Source organism: Sorex araneus, chromosome X, assembly GCF_027595985.1.
Source record: "Sorex araneus isolate mSorAra2 chromosome X, mSorAra2.pri, whole genome shotgun sequence".
Lineage (NCBI taxonomy): Eukaryota > Metazoa > Chordata > Mammalia > Eulipotyphla > Soricidae > Sorex > Sorex araneus.
In genome coordinates, this window is record NC_073313.1 from 304,601,623 (window position 1) to 304,619,414 (window position 17,792).

The following is a 17,792-nucleotide window of genomic DNA, read 5'->3' on the forward strand; positions in this document are numbered from 1 at the left end:
TTTTCTCATCTGACATCCCTTATCCTTTCAGCAGCATTTCCATTTTTGAAGTGCTTCTCACTGTATAGTGTTTGAGCATATGCTCTCAAAGAGTGAGTCATAGGAGGGCTTGAATACACCACATCTTGGTATATCCACAAGAATTAAAAGCGTGTTTTGGGTAGGAGCTGAAAATATACACAATTTGAAAAGAAAAAGACATACTATGTTCATTTTTTGGATTTGCATAAGGAACTCTTACAGAAACCTTTGGAAAAAAAAATCTTTTTAGTTACAAGCACTTAAAGTGAGTCTCTACTGAACCTTCTAGAGTCACGTCCAAGTGTAGCAAGTGAGGCCCAGCTATGGCTGTCATTGAATGAGCAGGCTCAGTCACAATATCAAGTTATGGCCCGAGGTGAGATAAACTTCCCACTTTACAACATACTCTGAGGCTTGCCTCAACCCTATGGACATTTCAGGAAAGATCTAGAGTTCTGGAAAACTGAAAATAAGGCAGGGTAATTAATAATTAAGGAGATTAGCATCCAGGAAATTCAAGCCAAGAGACAGTAAGGGGTGGCTGTTTTAGTCTGGTACCGCACCTTCATTCTTCCAAATGGCCGTGAGATGCTCCCGGGCGGTGCTGGGAGTCAAGTACCCTCTCTTCCCCATCTGCGCTTCCTCAATTCCTGGAATTAGAGAGGGGACAGAGCACAGTGAGTAACAGGCACTCCTCCTATGATGGGATTGATCAATTCCTCCGCCCCATCCTGCCAAGCATGTAATTTGACCCCCAAAAAATCAATGTTCAAGACAGTATATTCTCAGCTCGAGACTACTCCCTTTCTTTTTTTTTTTTAAATTTATTTTAATTTTTTTGGCTTTTTGGGTCACACCCGGCGATGCTCAGGCTGACTCCTGGCTCTGCCTGCACCCAGGAATCACTCCTGGCAGTGCTTGGGGGACCATATGGGATGCTGGAAATCAAACCTGGGTCAGCCGCGTGCAAGGCAAACACCCTACCCACTGTGCTATCGCTTCAGCCCTGGCTGCTCCCTTTCTTAAATCAAACTTCTAAAGTTATGAAATAATGCAAATACTGCATAGAAGCCTAAGAAATAAAGGGGGGGGAAAAATCACCCAATTTCTATCACAATGTCAGCACCATCACTTTTTTTTTTTTTGGGGGGGGGGCACAACTGGCAATGGCCAGGGCTTATTTCTGGCTCTGTACTCAAGGGTCACTCCTGCTGGGACTCCAAGGACCAGCAGGGATGAAATCTGGCTGCAGGTAAGGCAAGCCTGCTACTCTCTCTCTCCAGCCCTAGTACTATCATTTTTATTTTATTTCCATTGTTTGACTTACACAGTGAGTCCTATTTATTTATTTTTTGCTTTTCAGGTCACACCCAGCGATGCACAGGGGTTACTCCTGGCTCTACACTCAGGAATTACTCCTGGCGGTGCTGGGGGACCATATGGGATGCTGGGAATCGAACCCAGGTTGGCTGCATGCAAGGCAAATGCCCTACCCGCTGTGCTATCACTCCAGCCCCCACACAGTGAGTCTTATTTACATTTTTGTTTATTGTGGGTTTTGAGGCCCACAGCTGGGTTACACCCAGTAGAGCATAGGGACCCTGTGGTGCCAGGGACAGAATCTGGGATGCCAACCAGCAAAGCACGTGCTCTAGCGCTTTGTACCATCCCAATGGCTCATGTAGGCATTTTATTTATTTATTTTTTTGCTTTATGGGTCACACCCGGTGATGCACAGGGGTCACTCCTGGCTCATGCACTCAGGAATCACCCCTGGCGGTGCTCAGGGGACCATATGGGATGCTGGGATTCAAATCTGGGTCAGCCGTGTGCAAGGCAAACGCCCTACCCGCTGTGCTATCACTCCAGCCCCTCATGTAGGCATTTTAAATTATTGCAATCTTAGTGCAGATTGGTTTTACATGCTATTCTGTTCATTTCGTGGCCTCTGTGAGCATTTCTGCCTGTTACCACATACTTTTGCCTTTTTCTTGGCGGGGGGAGGGGGGATGGGTTACGGAGGAGCATACCTGGCAAAGCTCAGGCTCTGAGCTCAAGGATCACTGCTGGTGGTGCTCAGGGGAACATATGCCAGGGATCGAACCTGGGTCAGCTGCATGCAAGACAAGAGTCGTGCAACCATATGTATGGTATCCCCAGTCCCCCATTTTCATTTTATAGCTGTAAATGATGCTAGGAGAATGTTTCCTGAGTGACTGAATTACATTGCTTTTGTTGCGTATCTTGATGTTACTTTTGTTTTGGTGTCACACACTCCAGTGCTCAGGGCTTACTCCTGGCACTGCACTTAGCACACTGCCCACTGTATTAACATTGTAGCCGTCTCACTTTTTAACCACGGGGTGTACGATAATAACTAATTCTATCCACAGGATCTTTAACCACGAAGGCTAAAACCGTTTGGGAAGCAGAACTATGTATGAGTCGTGTGTGTAAATGTCTATTTGATATTTCCTCTTTACAAAGATGATGTCAATGTGTAAGGAGTAGACTGCTGGTTTCTCATTTTAAGCAGAATTCTGGGATATTACCTGTCAACTACACCCTGACAATCAGGAAACAAGCCATAGGAGTCTCTACCATCTGCAGAGGATATGTCACCCCAAGTTTTTAGAAAAGCCTGCAAGAATCAACAAAAGTGCCCCAAATGACCTACTCTATTTGAACAGCCATGTAATGACTTCAGCTTTAATACTTAAATATTACTGGGTCAGAAAGAGTATACAGTGAGTAGGATGCTTGCCTTGCATGCAGCCAACCAGGATTGATCCTCAGCATCCCTGAGCGCTGTGAGGGGTAATTCCTGAGTGCAGAATCAGGAGCAAGCCCCGAGCATCGAGAATTGCTAGGTGTGGCCCCCAAAAGAACAAACAAACAAGCTGCTGACATATTTAATTCTTTGTATTAAATCACAGACGTGAAACTGCCAAATCAAGAAGCCTACAACCATACAAATTCTGATGGCCATAAACATTTCAACCCTGTCCATGTCCATGTGGAATAAAATAAAGAGAGGCTCTGACCTTCAGGAATAAGCACAGAATAAAAAAAGCTACAAATGTTTAGTGGCGGGGGGCTGGAGCGATAGCACAGCGGGGAGGGCGTTTGCCTTGCATGCAGCCGACCCGGGTTCGAATCCCAGCATCCCATATGGTCTTCTGAGCACCGCCAGGAGTAATTCCTGAGTGCAGAGCCAGGAGTAACCCCTGTGCATCGCCAGGTGTGACCCAAAAAGCAAAAAAAAAAAAAAAAAAAAAAAAAACCAAAAACCAAAATACAAATGTTTAGTGGCGGAGAAAAAAAAAAAAAACAGGTATAAGACTGTCAGCCACCTGCGGCGGTGCCCCCAGCGCCTGTCCCAGCACCGTCCTGCTGGAAGTGAAGCCCCCCACCTCTGTGGGGAAAAGGACTGGTGGGTCTCAGAACCCGAGTCCCAAGAGCCGACTGGGGGCTGCCACACCTCCTCCTGGGTGGCTGTCTCTGATGCTTTCGGTCTGCAGCAATATAATCTGCCTATTTGGAACGCCAGAAATTCTCCGGCATCAGTTTCACTCAGCTTTATATGCTTCCCATGAAGGAGTTGTTGGGGGACTAATGAAGGCTCAACCACGAATGGGAGATAATGCACCCAACTCTAGTTCATTGCCTGGCACGCCCTGAGCACAGAGACAGGAGTAAGTCCCGAGTACTGCTGTGTGTGGCCCTCTGAGGACTCTCTGGCCCTGGTTCTAAATATTTACCAATATTCAGAACTTTTCCTCTTTTTTTTTTTTGGGGGGGGGTCGGGGTAATTTTGATGCCACATCTGGTGGTTCTTAGGGCTTACTCCTAGCAAGATGTATCTGGCTCAGCCTGAGATAAACGAAGCCCCATCTGCTGGCTCTGCTGAGAGGGGGTCAAGCTCTCACTGGGATCCCTACAGTCTTTTTGTTTTGTTTGGGGCCACAACAGTGATGTTCTGAGCTTACTCCTAACTCTGTGTTCAGGGATCATTCCTAGGTGGTGCTTGAGGGACCATGTGGGGTGCCAGGGATCAAACTCAGGTCGGATGCATGAAAAGCAAATGCCCCACTAGCTGTACCTGCTCCAGCCCCAGTTCCCTCCGGTCTTAGGGGCCTGGATACTGTCTCCGGAGTTGCCACCGAGGACCCGGGGAAGAGGGCCCAGCCTGCTTACCCAGTGGCTCCGTGTCCTGGCCAGCTTTCTTGTGCACTATGGCGGGGTATGTGATTGTCAGTTTGCTGTTGTGTTCCTTTCGGACAACTGACCGCCCGGTCCTAAACACAAGAACAGTTGTTATGGAGGGAGAAAAGACCCAGCGAGATGATTAATAACAGCGGAGGGACTGGCCAGAGGCATCCCACCTGGAAGAGGGAAGACAGGCAGCAGCCCGATACTCACTTGCAGTGCGGACACCGCTTGGCAGTCATGTGCGTCTTCCAGAAGTAAGCGATGAGTTTGCTCCTGCTCTCACAAACGTTCTTGACCTGTTTCCAAAAAAACAGGCAGTGAACTGTGCAGTGCCATCCTGGAGAGAATCCAGCACACCTTCATTTGGGGGTTTTCGCCTTTTTAAATAAACCAGAGGAAGCCATGTACTTTCTTAAACAAACTTTTCCATGGCACCCTCTTGCTAGAGCCAGGCCCCATCAAACCCTGATGACACTTTGGCCCCTACAGCTGCCTCATTCATAGACAAGAGTATCAAGTTGCTCCTAAACTGAAGAGATCATGAGTGCAGCAGAGGATGTGCAGCCAACCAGGTTTAGTCCCTGACACTACATATGGTCTCCTGAGCACAAGGTAAGGAAGAAGCCCTGGCGACAGTAGGTACAGTCCACATGTGATCCCCTTTTACCCCCCCAAAAGCTGATCTGTTCCAACCTGTGTTAGTGAAAGGTGATCTGTATGTAATCTGTGGGTCGGATTCCAAGCCAGGGCAACTTTACCAGCCAAAAGCTCACACGAGTCAGCAGGGAGAGCTGGGGTGATGAAGCTAAGCTCAAATGCTCCAGGGAAGAAGGCAGGGTGACTCACATGTGCGCCATGGGGCCCCAGGAGGTTGTCTTGCACAATCTCGGCTGTCCGCTGCTCTAACTCCTCCTGAATTTCAGATCCAGTCGGGTCAGGGTTTTCTTCCAGAAACTGAAAGAGCAGAGTCACCTTGTCAGTGGAGCGCAAGAGCTCATGGCGGGGCCAGCCTGTCTGAGGGCAGGAGTTTAGCTGGGGCAAGCGGGGAGAGAGGATGATGGCCACAGGGACATTTTTAAATGCCCAACACAGATGAGAAGATGCTGCTCCCCGAAACGGGGTGCCGGTGGTTTTCAACGACAGTGAGGTGGTTTTCAATGAGAGTGAGGACCAGCGCTGGCTGCATGTGCAGAAAGGCCGAGTACACCAGGCATACTGCAGTGGCTGTCGGGATAGGTCACACATGTCTGCTGGTGTGAAAAGACTGAGACACACTGAGCCAGATGACTCCAGCCAACACTAGCACGGGAGAGAACCAGGCTGGGATTCAACACAGAAACACCTGTAAAGCTGAGGCACCAACAGGGCAGTGGAGACGGGGGAGTGAGGCCCAAGAGTGTGGGGCACATGCCAGGAGGCAGAGCGACCCCTGGTGGAGTCCTGTCCTGGGGAAGCTCTTCCAGGCTCCCTGGCACCCCCCCCCCCACCCCAGGAGCCACGAGACAGGGGCTCCGGCCTGCACACATTTTTCCTGATTCAATAACCGGGGACTTCATTCCGCCAGCCTCACACGAAGGGGAAAGAAGTCAGAGCCTGTTGTGCGAGGACATGAGATTTGTTCCTTCCACCCAACGCAGAAACAGAGTAAGCAGGGATCCCCCAAACCCAAGTGCGCAAGAGGCACCCCCACCGGTGCACCCGCCCAGTCCCCACGCTCAGATCGAACGCACCAGAGAAAACCGTGGCTTCTTTCATCACTTCAGCAACGTTCCTGGGTATACTGTCAGAGCGGGGGATGCTCCTGAAGCGTGTAGCCGTTTGCTCAATCCCCAGTGCTGGTCGCTGGTGGCCACTGCCACCAACAACTCCCCTTTGAGGAACCCCTATCACTCTACTCCACAACACTCTCCTTGAGGACGCTTGCCTCGCCTTCTTTGGGCTCTGTCCCTGATGCTGGGCGACCCTTATGGGCGTGACCTTGCCCCCTGAGCTCAGATGTTCCAAGCAGGCTGCCAGCACATGCCCAGATGTTCACCCTGGGACTGTTTTGCTCTTATCCTTCGGGTTCTGGCAGCGCACACTAGGCCATACCCATGTAGAATCTTTTCTGTGCTGCCCACCTTATGTCCTTACAGCTCAATGACTCAAGAAAGATAAGATGAAGAAGCAAGGGATAAGGTTTACATTTGGGACAAACCTAACACACCTGCTACCTTTCCAACTGGGCAATGGGAAACTGAGTCACCAGAAAAGAAACAACATGGAAAAACTGGAGAGAAGGAAACTCTAATCGCTCACAGATAACTGGATTGTGCCAAAAATCTAGAATCTATGGAATACAATTAGAATCAATAAGACACTTTTCCCAGGTGTCACATGAATTTTTAGTACATAAAAACTGTACACACAAAAAAATATTTTATGGCCTGTAAACAAACAAACAAAAAAGAATTAAAAAAAAAAGGTATTTGTAAATCACGCTAGAAAAGTCTCCGCAATGATGAGTGAAGAGGGGAAATATGTGTCATTCTGCAGAAGAGATCTGGCAGTGATACCATATCCGGGTACCACACACAACAGGACCAGGAGAGAGCAGCCTGCCTCTGGGCACCCTCTGTCACGTCTGTGAAGTGAAGCATCCCAACAGCCTACGTAGTATTTGAGAAAAATGTGTCTCACAAGGAAATCATAAAAAAAATTCAAAACATGAAAAATCTGTTAAGACCACTTACCTAGAGTTTTTGCTACCATAAAAAAAGTATTTTTATACATTAAAACAAATACACAAAAGGCCAGAGTATAGCTCAAAAGGCTAGAGTGGATGCACTGTAAAATGCAGGAGGCCCGGGTTTGGTCACCAAACACCACCTGGTCTCCTGAGTCAGGCGTAGCCCCAAGCACCACTAAATGTCGCCTCCAAACCACAAACAAAGAAAACTAGACTGAAGAGATTAAATAATCCAAAACAGTGCATGAGCCTCAAAGAAATGTTCCAACGTGAAAGACCATCTGATCGATTCCTGAGGATGAAATGGTTTTTCGCCGTTGTTTTCATAAACATTTCTTTCTGACTTTCACGGCTGTATGTCTCACGTTGAGTTCTTTGTATGAAATATTAAGACCAAAGCTTCTGGTGACTATTGGGATGGAAATTCACAGGGATGACAGACACCCAGCTCTTCTCCACACCATCCGGCTTTCCTGATTCCCACCATGCACCTACCCTGCTGAGAATTCTCTCCAGCTCATAGACGGCGTGCAGGGCCCCAACTTCCAGGACTCTCAGCTGACAGACTAAGAGATGAATCACAGCTCGGGGGCAGGTCAGCAAGTGACAGTTTAAGCAAGAGCCCCGGAGCAGCAGGTAGAGTTTCTGAGGGGAGGAAAAGATACACTTCGTTAGAATGAGTTGTAGTACCCAAGGTACTTATCAGTAATGGGCATTTGTATTGGTGTAGCAGCTTACCCTTGGGAGGTTTCTGCTACAGGGCCAGAGAACTAGTACGGGAGGCAGGATGTTTATCTTACCTGCCAACATCCTGGGCTCAATCCCTAGCACCCTCTGTCCCTTGAATATTGCTGGAAGTAATCTCTGAGCAGAGCTAGGAATAAGCCCTAAGCAGGTATGGTCCAAAAACAAAATAAGAATTCTACTTAATCATTAATACCTAAAAAAACTCTTTTGAACCCAAGAATTGGATAAATATTCCTCTCCATATTCTTCTGTGATCTTATTTCAATTCACGAAGAGTTTTGAAAGCTGGAGTAGTCTTCACAGCAGAGCTAGGGGATGTTTCTTTTGGGAGGCATGTGGAATACAGGCTGGGGATCATACCTGGGATTTTTGGCATGCAAAGTGTGCATTTGACCCCGATAAGCTATTCCCTACTCCCTAAGACTTACTTAGGTCTGAGATAAGGAACTACTTTTATTTTAACTAAGTTCTAAATACTAAACTTAATATTTCAAATACTTTATTACAATGCTAAAGTATTTGTACTTTAACATTAACATGAAGCTGACCGTGGTTTGATCCCCAGCACTGCATATGGGCCCCTGAACCACACCAGAAGTTGTCCTGAAGCACAGAGCCATCAGTAAGCCCTGAGCATTGCCAGGGCTGGCCCAAAAGTCAAAATATATGTACGCAGTACTTAAATAACTTAAATGTAGTTAAAAATTCAGTTTATGGATGAGAGAGCTCCCCGTCCCTCACATGACTAACAGGCTGCTCTTCAAGGTCCTGCTCCTGTGAGCACTCGCCTCACCGGCCTGTCTCTATATGCCCCTCCGCTTGCTTGCTCTTTTAAGCTGTGTTCCCACCTAAGCATGGGCTTTTCCTCTCTTCTTATAGCTAAGCAAGTTTTGTTTAATAAAAACTATCTTGCTTCATTCAAAAAAGAACCACGTATATAAACACCTATGTATGACTAACAGACAAAAAAGCACGCTCACATCCACTAACACCTGGATCATTTCAAACACACCTATGTGACTAGGTTAAGTGATAAAGGGCTGAAGAGGAACAATGAGGACCGTTAGGAGACTGTGAGGGCTTCTCGGGCTTTGCTCTTCCTAGCACCAAGCATCAGCCTGGCATCCACCTGAAGACATCACAGACTAGGGTAGGCCTGACTGTCAGCACGACCAGCACGAAGGGTCGAGATGAACCCAAACCCCTCCACCCACCATGTGATGAGATTCCATCTGAGGCACAGAACTGAAACTCCTGCAGGGAGGTCTTGGGTACCCAGGGGTAAATGTATGACTTGGCACAACGAGGTTTCACCCTGGGAAAGAGCATGTTCACCCCAAGGGTCTGAAGACACCTCCCTGTCAGGTGAAAGGTGGTATTTGCACCCCACCAGCAGGACTGAGACCCTCGCCTCCCGGCAGCCCACTGTGAAACGTACGTCGAAGAGCAGGGGATTGTAGACGGTGAGTGGGAGCTCGATGTGACCCAGGTGCCCGGAGCAGTTGCTGAAGTCCTGCACGCAGGTGGAACACACCTCCTTGGAGTCCGCAGGGCCCAGAGCCAGGTCATATAGGCCATTCGCTGACGGGTTGCCCAGGCTGTCCAGGTACCGAGGATTTGTGATTGACTTGACGCTTAGTTTCCTAAGGAGATTAAAACCAGATAGCAGGAAAACCAAGGTTACCTGACTTCTCAAAAGTTTCCCCTTTGCTGTGGTCGAATGATGGATTAATGTCTGTTTCTCAGACACTGGCAGCTGCAGAATATGTGTCTGAGTTCGTACCTCCATAGGCCAGTGCTGAGGTGAGCCTGCTCACAGGAGTGGCTCAATAAATGGGTACTCAATGACCAAGTGAAGTAAAAACCTCTCAAACATTAATTTTGTAGCAATCCTGCACTGAGCACACTGGAACACTATGAAAAGGAGGTTAAACCATCTGCCACTTAGATGCTTCAAAGTACTTAGTCAACCATAACTCTCCAAATGGGCATCACTACATGAAATTTCCAGAGGAGGAAACTGGGGCTCAGAGCAGAAAGGTGACTTAATTCAGGTGACCGAGACAGAACGAGGGCTGGCGAGAGACAAGAGATTTAGACTAACTCTAAGGACCCCCACAGTTTAATAAAGGAGTTGTAATCCAATAATCCCATTAGGCAAAGTGAGTGAGTGCTGAAATTTTGGCATATAAATTTAAGATCTCTGTGTGATGTTCAAGATGCTCAGAAAATAGCTGAATAAATAAGTGAGAACATCAGGAAAAGCAATTTGGGCTAGAAGGAACTGTGAAAGGATTGGCCAGTTAAGAGGTGAAACTGACTAGGGGAAAAAAAAACCCATTTAGAACAAGAAAAACTGTGCAGAGCTGGGCAGATGGCTCAAAGGGCGGGTGCACATGCCTGCAGGAGCCCCCAGGGTTACATCCCCAGCACCCTCATGGTCTCCCAAACACAAGTACTAGCCAAAAGAGAAAGAAAAAAGTTATGACCACTATAAAACCACGAGAACACCTGATTTAAGAAAAGGAGTCATCAGTTAAGAAGTCTGAGAAGAAACAATATAAGCACCTTGTTCAACAAGGTGTTGCTAAAGCAGAGTTCACTGCCTGTGAAAAACTGGATATTAACAGTGTCTTCGTTCGATAAACTGAGCAAGGAAAAAAAAGAAGTACTTTTCCACAGAAATTCAGTTACAGAAACAGAATCTGAAGACAGTAGAATGTTGAGGCTGCACTCAAGACTGTCAAAAAACTCCAGGAATCAAACTGAGGACGGAAGGGCGTCCTCAATTGATCTGGGTAGTAGAAGGAGAACTTTGCAAAAAGTTGTTGCCTAAACAGGCTTGAAGAATAACCATTTTAAGAATGAGACTAATGACGTTTAAGAAACCGCGTCTTGGGGCTGGAGCAATAGCACAGCGTTTGCCTTGCACGCGGCCAACCCCGGTTCGATTCCCGGCATCCCATAAGGTCCCTGAGCACCGCCAGAGGTGATTCCTGAGTGCAGCAGAGCCAGGAGTAATCTCTATACATCCCCGGTGTGAACCCCCAAAAAGAAAGCAAAAAAAAAAAAACCCGCGTCAATAACCTCATATAACTCCACAAACGCCGGTTAATTTACTAGGAGCCGGGAGAATGATACCACTGCAACCTGGGAACTCCCTCCATCCTAGCACAAACTCTTTCCCCAATCCCACCGCAGAAGCTAGCCGAGCATCTCCCGGACTACCAATCCCAGCAGGCGACGCGCCGAATATCGTGGGCTCAGAGCCCACACTGCGCGCAAAGCCTGGCGGGAACCGTAGTTTGAGGCGCCCGACTCTTAGCGGCACGCTTTGCTGCATTGCCCACCAACTCCTTACTTGAGCTCTTCGGCCGAATACATCCCAAAGGAAACGCCCTGCAGCCGCCGCCAGGGCAAATTCTTTGAGCCCAACATCTTCCAGGTCAATTTCGAGTCCGGACGCAAGAAATTTCAATCACCACGCGTACATTCTCATAGCAGCCCAGAGATCCCGGGCACCATGTGATTTTTCACTCCGCTTCCGCGCGAGATGCGCGCTGGGAAATGAGATTTACGTGGACTAAACAACCTCCTCTGCGGGGGGAGACAAAACAATTTCGTGACTTTTGCTCTCTAACTGTGAAGACCATCGGATATATATTTGAACATTAAAACAAGTATTTTATAAAATATCTCCGAGGCAAATGAGACATGTTGAGGCTTTCATTTCTGTCAGGAAAAAAAAAAGAGGCGCATGTTTCCCACCTTTCTCGTGCTTGGTTCGGTCTTGCCCCGTCTCCACCAATAGCAGCGCTCTAGCCGCGCTCGTTCCCGCCCAGCCCTCCGTTCTCCCCGCCCCCGGTGACCCTGAAGGGCGAAGGCGTGCTCTCCCAGCGTGCTTAGCGGGGGGCGGCCATGGCGGCGGCGGCGGCGGCCTCGGGGCTCTGTCTGCGGGCCCCCAGCAGGCTGTGCCTGCCCTTGACGGGTCGGCACGTGGGTTTATGTGGACGGGCCCTTAACTGCAGGTAAGAAACGCGTGGGGGAGCCCACGGGGAGGACTCCGGCGTGGAGCTAGTCTGGCGCGTCCTCGGCCGCGGCCGCTGCCATCCTTGCGGCTGGGAGGCGAGCGCCCGGCGCCCTCCTGGCCGCGCGCTCCTCCCGCCTGGCCGCGCGCTCCTCCCGCCCTGCGCCCGCCCGGCCGCGCGCTCCTCCCGCCTGGCGCCCTCCGTGCCGCGCGCTCCTCCCGCCCGGCGCCCGCCCGGCCGCGCGCTCCTCCCGCCCGGTGCCCACCTGGCCGCGCGCTCCTCCCGCCCGGCGCCCGCCCGGCCGCGCGCTCCTCCCGCCTGGCGCCCTCCCTGCCGCGCGCTCCTCCCGCCCGGTGCCCACCTGGCCGCGCGCTCCTCCCGCCCGGCGCCCGCCCGGCTGCGCGCTTCTTCCTGTGAATACTCGGGGGACTGTATGGGGTGTCTGGATTGGACCCCTTAGTGCCCTCAAGGCAAGCGCGCTACCCAGTGTGCTATCTCCCTGACGCTTGAGGCTGTCATAAGTAATTGAGAAAACTCCAGTCTAGGACTTGATGTTCGAATTGCGTTTTGTTTTTTTTTTTATAGGATGGTAGCACTTTTAGCACTATCGTCCCGTTGCTCATCGATTTGCTCCAGCGGGCACCAGTAACGTCTCCATGGTGAGACTTGTTACTGTTTTTGGCGTATTGAACACGCCACGGGTAGCTTGCCAGGCTCTGCTGTGCGGGCGAGATACTCCTGGTAGCTTGCCGGGCTCTCCGAGAGGGGTGGAGGAATTGAATCCGGGTCGGCCACGTGCAAGGCAAATGCCCTACCCGCTGTGTTATCGCTCCAGCCCGATCAAGCACTAGCCTTTAAGAAAATAGGAGTAAGTGAGATACGTAGTTTACAGCACATGATTCCTTTTCTTATATTTAAAAGGATGGGGATCCGGTGGTGGTCAGGTCTTACTCCTTACTCTGTGCTTAGGAATCATTCCTCCAAGTGCAAGGAGGACCTTATGTGGCCCCAGTGATTCAAATCAAACTCGGATCCATAGCATGCAAGGCAGGCGCCTCCTGCCCACTGCAGTGTAACCCTCCACCTGGTCCTGCACGAGCCTTAATGCCCTAGTCCAGACCCAGTCTTCGTTTTGCAGGTGGAGCTCTGTGTTGCCATTCTCCTATCCATTTCCTTTGCCTGGCAGCAGTATCTTCCCCTTTAGCTTCCATCCGTTGATCTGTGACTTAATAGCATAAGAAATAAGTAATTTCTTTTGTGAAATATTCCTGACTGATAGAGACGGTCTATCAGTTGAGATGGCTCAGAGAGCTGGAGAGCCTTGCATACTTTGCATGCAGGAGCCTAGATTTCCTCCCTGAATGCCATGCATGGTATTTGGAGTACCCCCAGGAACAACCCCCAGCTTTGAACCAGGAGTAGCCTGGTTCAAAGGGTATGACCCCAAACCCTAGAATAAATATCATTTATTATATAACAGTAAGTTAAATGATGCCTGAGACCAGGCAACAGTATGAAGAGTGTTTTTCTATTTTGGCAATTTTCTAAATAGTACAAATGCCATGTAAGGAAAGGGAACACACAGTAGACACATACATTGTGGTGTGTTAGCTATTTTATTTTTTGAGTGTGATCAAAACCTATTAAAACCAAATTGTGGGTCAGGATAAAATGAAAAAATAACAATTCCATGTTTTAAACTGCTCTTTCCTGATTGTTGAAGGAAGTAGAATGAAAAGTCATGGTGATTTTAGATTCATAATCAAATTTGCTTTGAGTAGGATGGCTTTATCAAGAACACAATGATTAAGATGTTGCTACAAAAATCAGGGACTTGCTAAATTGTTCTTAGAGTGTTAATCCGCCTTCAGATTTTTCACTTGCTGTTAAACTCCCCTTTTAGGGCCAGAAAGATAGTACAGTTCTACATACACTGTTTGATCTTAAGTACAAGTGGTCACCCTTCATGGTGGGGCATGGTCCAGTTCCCTCTTAGTCCTGTACCCCCACCAAAGAAACCACCCCTACCTCACTTCTCCCACGGCCCCTTTTAAAAAATTATGTAATGAGCTTGCGTGGTTTTTTCGGTTTTTTTTGGGGGGTGGTCACACCCAGCAGTGCTCAGGGGTTACTCCTGGCTCTGCACTCAGGAATTACCCCTGGCGGTGCTCAGGGGACCATATGGAATGCTGGGAATCGAACCTGGGTTGGCCGCATGCAAGGCAGACGCCCTGCCCGCTGTGCTATCGCTCCAGCCCCAAGCTTTCGTGGTTTAAATCATTTTGGCTGTATTATCTATCTGTTGCCCATTTTGTAATTTAATGTCTCTTGAGACTATTTTCTAATTGATCATTGACACAGATTGTTTGGTTTGATCTATGTGTGGTCATTAGGCCGCAGATTGTACATACGTTAGGTAGGAACTTTAGGTAGGAACATTAATGAGTGTTAGCTTCAGGTTTTTGTTTTGTTTTGTTTTGCAGGCCTTATTCTGGAAATATAGCTGTTTCAAAGGTTGAAGGAACTGATGTAACAGGTAAATATTAGAATAATTCTGTTGTTATAAAACGTTGGTACTTTGTAATAATAGTATTGAGAAACTGTTTCACTATTTTATTTTTTTTTTTCACAAAGGGATTGGAGAAGTGGTCATTCCGAAAAAGAAAACATGGTGAGTATTAAGAGTATTAAGCCCCTGTGGATTCATCAGGTGATTGAGGGCTTCTTATGAATGGAATGGTGGAAAAGATCCATTGACCTGAAGTGCATTAGGAGAGTATTCTTGGAAAGAAAGTCAGAAGGTTAGAGAGTTTTAAAGAGCATGAAGTGGGCTGGGGGTGCAGTTCATGGGTTGGGAGCATGTGCTTTATGTGGATGAAGCCCTGGTTTTGATCCCATGCTCTGTGTACACTCACATGGAACATGAGAGAGAAGATGGAAGGTAGTGAGTGGTGAATAAGATTTATTAAGATTTGAAAGGGAGGCACTGCAGAAATAGTATAGTAGGTGGGCACTTGCCAGTGACCCTGGTTTGGTCCCCCAAGCCCTGCTGGACTAAGCCCTGAGCACTGCTGGGTGCTTGCCTTTATGCGGTTGACCCAGGTTCGATCCCTGGACCACAAAGGGCCACGAGTGATCCCTGAGCACAGAGCCAGAATTAAGAAAGCCCTGAGCACTGCCAAATGCAGGCCAAAGACAACACCCCACTGCCCCAAATGTTTAAAGAAAATAAAGAATAAAAACATCTTTGGGGCTAAATTTGGGTTTACATTTTTGAGAAAGGAGGTAAAAGTAATCTTCATATGTAGCCTTTAAGAAGGTTGAAACTAATGATGCTGACTAAAATTTTTTTTTTTTTATCTCTTTTGGGGGGGGGGCATTCATACCTGTCAGTGCTTGGGAGCTACTCCTGGTCTATTGGTTGATGGTCATTCTTGGCAGTGAACCAGGATTGACAAAGATGCCTCCTGTGTGAAAACATATGCTCACTTCTTACAGCAGTCTCAACCCAAAACACTTCCCTTTTAACTCAATAAAAAGATCCTTGAGTGAGCTGCCTATTTTTTGAAATTTATTTATTAATTTTTTGCTTTTTGGGTCACACCTGAGATGCACAGGGGTTACTCCTGACTCTGCACTCAGTAATTACTCCTGGTGGTGCTCGGGGGACCATATGGGATGCTGGGAATCGAACCCAGGTCAGCCGCATGCAAGGCAAATGGCCTATCCGCTGTACTATTGCTCCAGCCCCCTAACTGCCTGTTTTTTAAATTTGTTTTTCTTTTTTGAACTGCCTATTTAGCATAAAAGTTCTTGTAGAAATGTTTTAATTGGGTGTATTTAAACACAAAAAAAATAGGTCTTCCCTGAGTGACCTGAAGATTCTGGTATATTTATTTAAGAAAAAAATTTTGGGACATTGCCTGTAAAAATATCCCCTTTAGAGGCTATTGAGGAATCTGAATGGCAGTCTTTTAAGACTATTGCATGAGTGTCACTACAGACCTAATGGACTTTTATGAGCCCCTCCACTCTGAGAGGAGAACCCATTGTTTGTTTTGTATGAAAAGTCCTGACAAGGGTTAACTTGTGGTTTTTATTCTTAGGGATAAAGTGGCTGTTCTTCAGGCTCTTGCATCCACAGTAAACAGGGTAAGTAAAGAATTCTGCGGTTTTGCATCTAGAATAGCTAATAACAAATGTGTTTATTATTCACACCTCTTTGTTATGCAGAATTAAATGTCTGTGAATCCAGAACAGTTTTCTTAAATATTGTCTTAAGTCAAACAACTTTCATGTGACAAGAGTCTTAAAAGTTTTTGAAGTGGTCTTGTTAGGATGATAAAGTCTGGATTTAGTTTCCTGTTAGAAACTCTTGAAATTCTATATACCTACTATACCTGTGTTACTTACAAACTTAATATTCTGAAGAGTGAGCTCATGCGATGTGTGTTCCCGGGGGATAGTTTGTACTGTCACGCAGGGTTATCTTCAGATCAGCTGTGGGAAATTGTGTCCAGGCCACGCTAAGAATATGGAACGTGAGTTTAAAAAAGCCAAATATTTTGTTCCATTGCCAAGCAGCTGGCTCTGTTAGCTTTGTGATTACCTTTTCAGTGTGATCATTGTTAATTTTTTTTTTTTGCGTAGTAGCCATCTTTTAATTCCCTGTGTATTTTGTGTTTTCCTAGAGTAGGGGTATTTTTGGGCCTGGGGGTCTCTAGTGTTTGACTAGTACTTAGCACGTAAGAAGTACTCAGTATTGGCTGGATGTATAAGGAATGCCTTGCACTCAGTGGCAATTAGCAAAGAGACAGTGGGGTTGGTAGGCAGAGCTATTAAGGCGCTGGAATTGGCTCAGTCTGGTAACAGTTTCACTGAATAGAAGAAAAATGCCATCCAGCTGGATTGCAACGTGGTCAGTGCCATTTATTGAAATAAAATAGGAAGGAGATTAATAATTTCAGGAATAAATTGGATTGGACTAGACTGTGTGATAAGGAATCCAGCATGGCATCTAAACGGGTTCCCAGATTAGTATTCTCGAATGTTGGTGGGGAATCAGAGCCTGCTCCAACTGCTTGAGCTGATCAGGGAGGAGCCTGGGGCACTTGCTCTAGAACTGTATTTCTTTTTGTGATATACTTGCCGTATTACTCAAGGGGGGCAGGTAGGTAGCCAGTAGGCACGGAGGGGACTTGGGTATTAAAAATGGCAGCAGGAAGATAGGACTGAAAAATACTGCCTCCCTTGAGAGCCACAGGACTCTCAAGGACAAGGCATCAGGGGGCTGGAAGAAATTTGGGTATCGGCGGGTTTGCCTTAGGAATCAAAGGTCCCAGAAGAACTGCAGAAGGGGAATCTGAGAAAGGGGAGAAAAGGGAGTAATTTGAGGACAGTTCTAAGTGTGTACTTGGGAATAGAGGGTAAGTATTCCTCAGAAAATTGAACCGTATAGAATGTTGTAATAAAATAGCAGAATAATTTAATGAGGTAAGACAAGACAAAGAATCTCCTCTTGGGGTTCCTGTGGTACCTTCCAGCTGAGCAGGAACTCAGGATCAGTGGAACTAGCTAGTTTGGGAGGAAAATAGAAATAGAAGAAACTGATTCAGCCCATACTAGTTAATTCAGAGGATTAATCCCTCGTCTCTAATTGACATAAACCTGGTGATAGACTCATCTTTTGCTCAGGCTTAGTCCTGATGGGACTGGGCTTGAACCTGGGTCGACCTTGTGTGAGGCAGGCAGATGCTTTAGCCACTGTTCTGTTGCTCCAGCCCTCTTTTTGTTGTTGTTTGGGGCCACACCTGAAAGTGCTTGGGACTGTACTGTGCTAGGGATCAGATCTGGTGCTCTTGTATGCAAAACCATGTAAGGTTTGGGTCTCTGGGGACAGAGAGAGTGTATAGATAGTAAAGTCTGATCAGTCCCTGTTCAATCCCTGGCATTGGTATAGTCCCCAAGCACTAAGCACTTTCAGGAGTAAGCCCTGAGCACTGCCAGATATGTCTCCAAACACCCCCTCATTCTCAAACCATCATAAAACACCAGAA

The 17,792-nt window shown here is 47.4% G+C and overlaps 2 protein-coding genes across 2 annotated transcripts in view; one reads left to right on the forward strand and one right to left on the reverse strand.

The window, feature by feature from the left end:
• Positions 1-11,256, reverse strand: part of POLR1A (RNA polymerase I subunit A) — a 57,621-nt gene extending 46,365 nt beyond the window's left edge. Inside the window, exons 1-7 of the mRNA XM_004612092.2 lie at positions 11,070-11,256; positions 9,147-9,351; positions 7,457-7,606; positions 5,080-5,187; positions 4,444-4,529; positions 4,219-4,319; positions 585-671 (exon numbers count right to left, since the gene is read on the reverse strand). Coding sequence (XP_004612149.1) covers positions 585-671; positions 4,219-4,319; positions 4,444-4,529; positions 5,080-5,187; positions 7,457-7,606; positions 9,147-9,351; positions 11,070-11,146 — 814 coding nt within the window. The 5' untranslated portion in view covers positions 11,147-11,256. The remainder of the gene's footprint in view (positions 1-584; positions 672-4,218; positions 4,320-4,443; positions 4,530-5,079; positions 5,188-7,456; positions 7,607-9,146; positions 9,352-11,069) is intronic.
• Positions 11,257-11,596: 340 nt separating this feature from the next.
• Positions 11,597-17,792, forward strand: part of PTCD3 (pentatricopeptide repeat domain 3) — a 30,075-nt gene continuing 23,879 nt past the window's right edge. The window contains exons 1-4 of the mRNA XM_055122422.1: positions 11,597-11,736; positions 14,220-14,272; positions 14,371-14,407; positions 15,843-15,888. Of these exons, the coding sequence (XP_054978397.1) occupies positions 11,627-11,736; positions 14,220-14,272; positions 14,371-14,407; positions 15,843-15,888 (246 nt within the window). The 5' untranslated portion in view covers positions 11,597-11,626. The remainder of the gene's footprint in view (positions 11,737-14,219; positions 14,273-14,370; positions 14,408-15,842; positions 15,889-17,792) is intronic.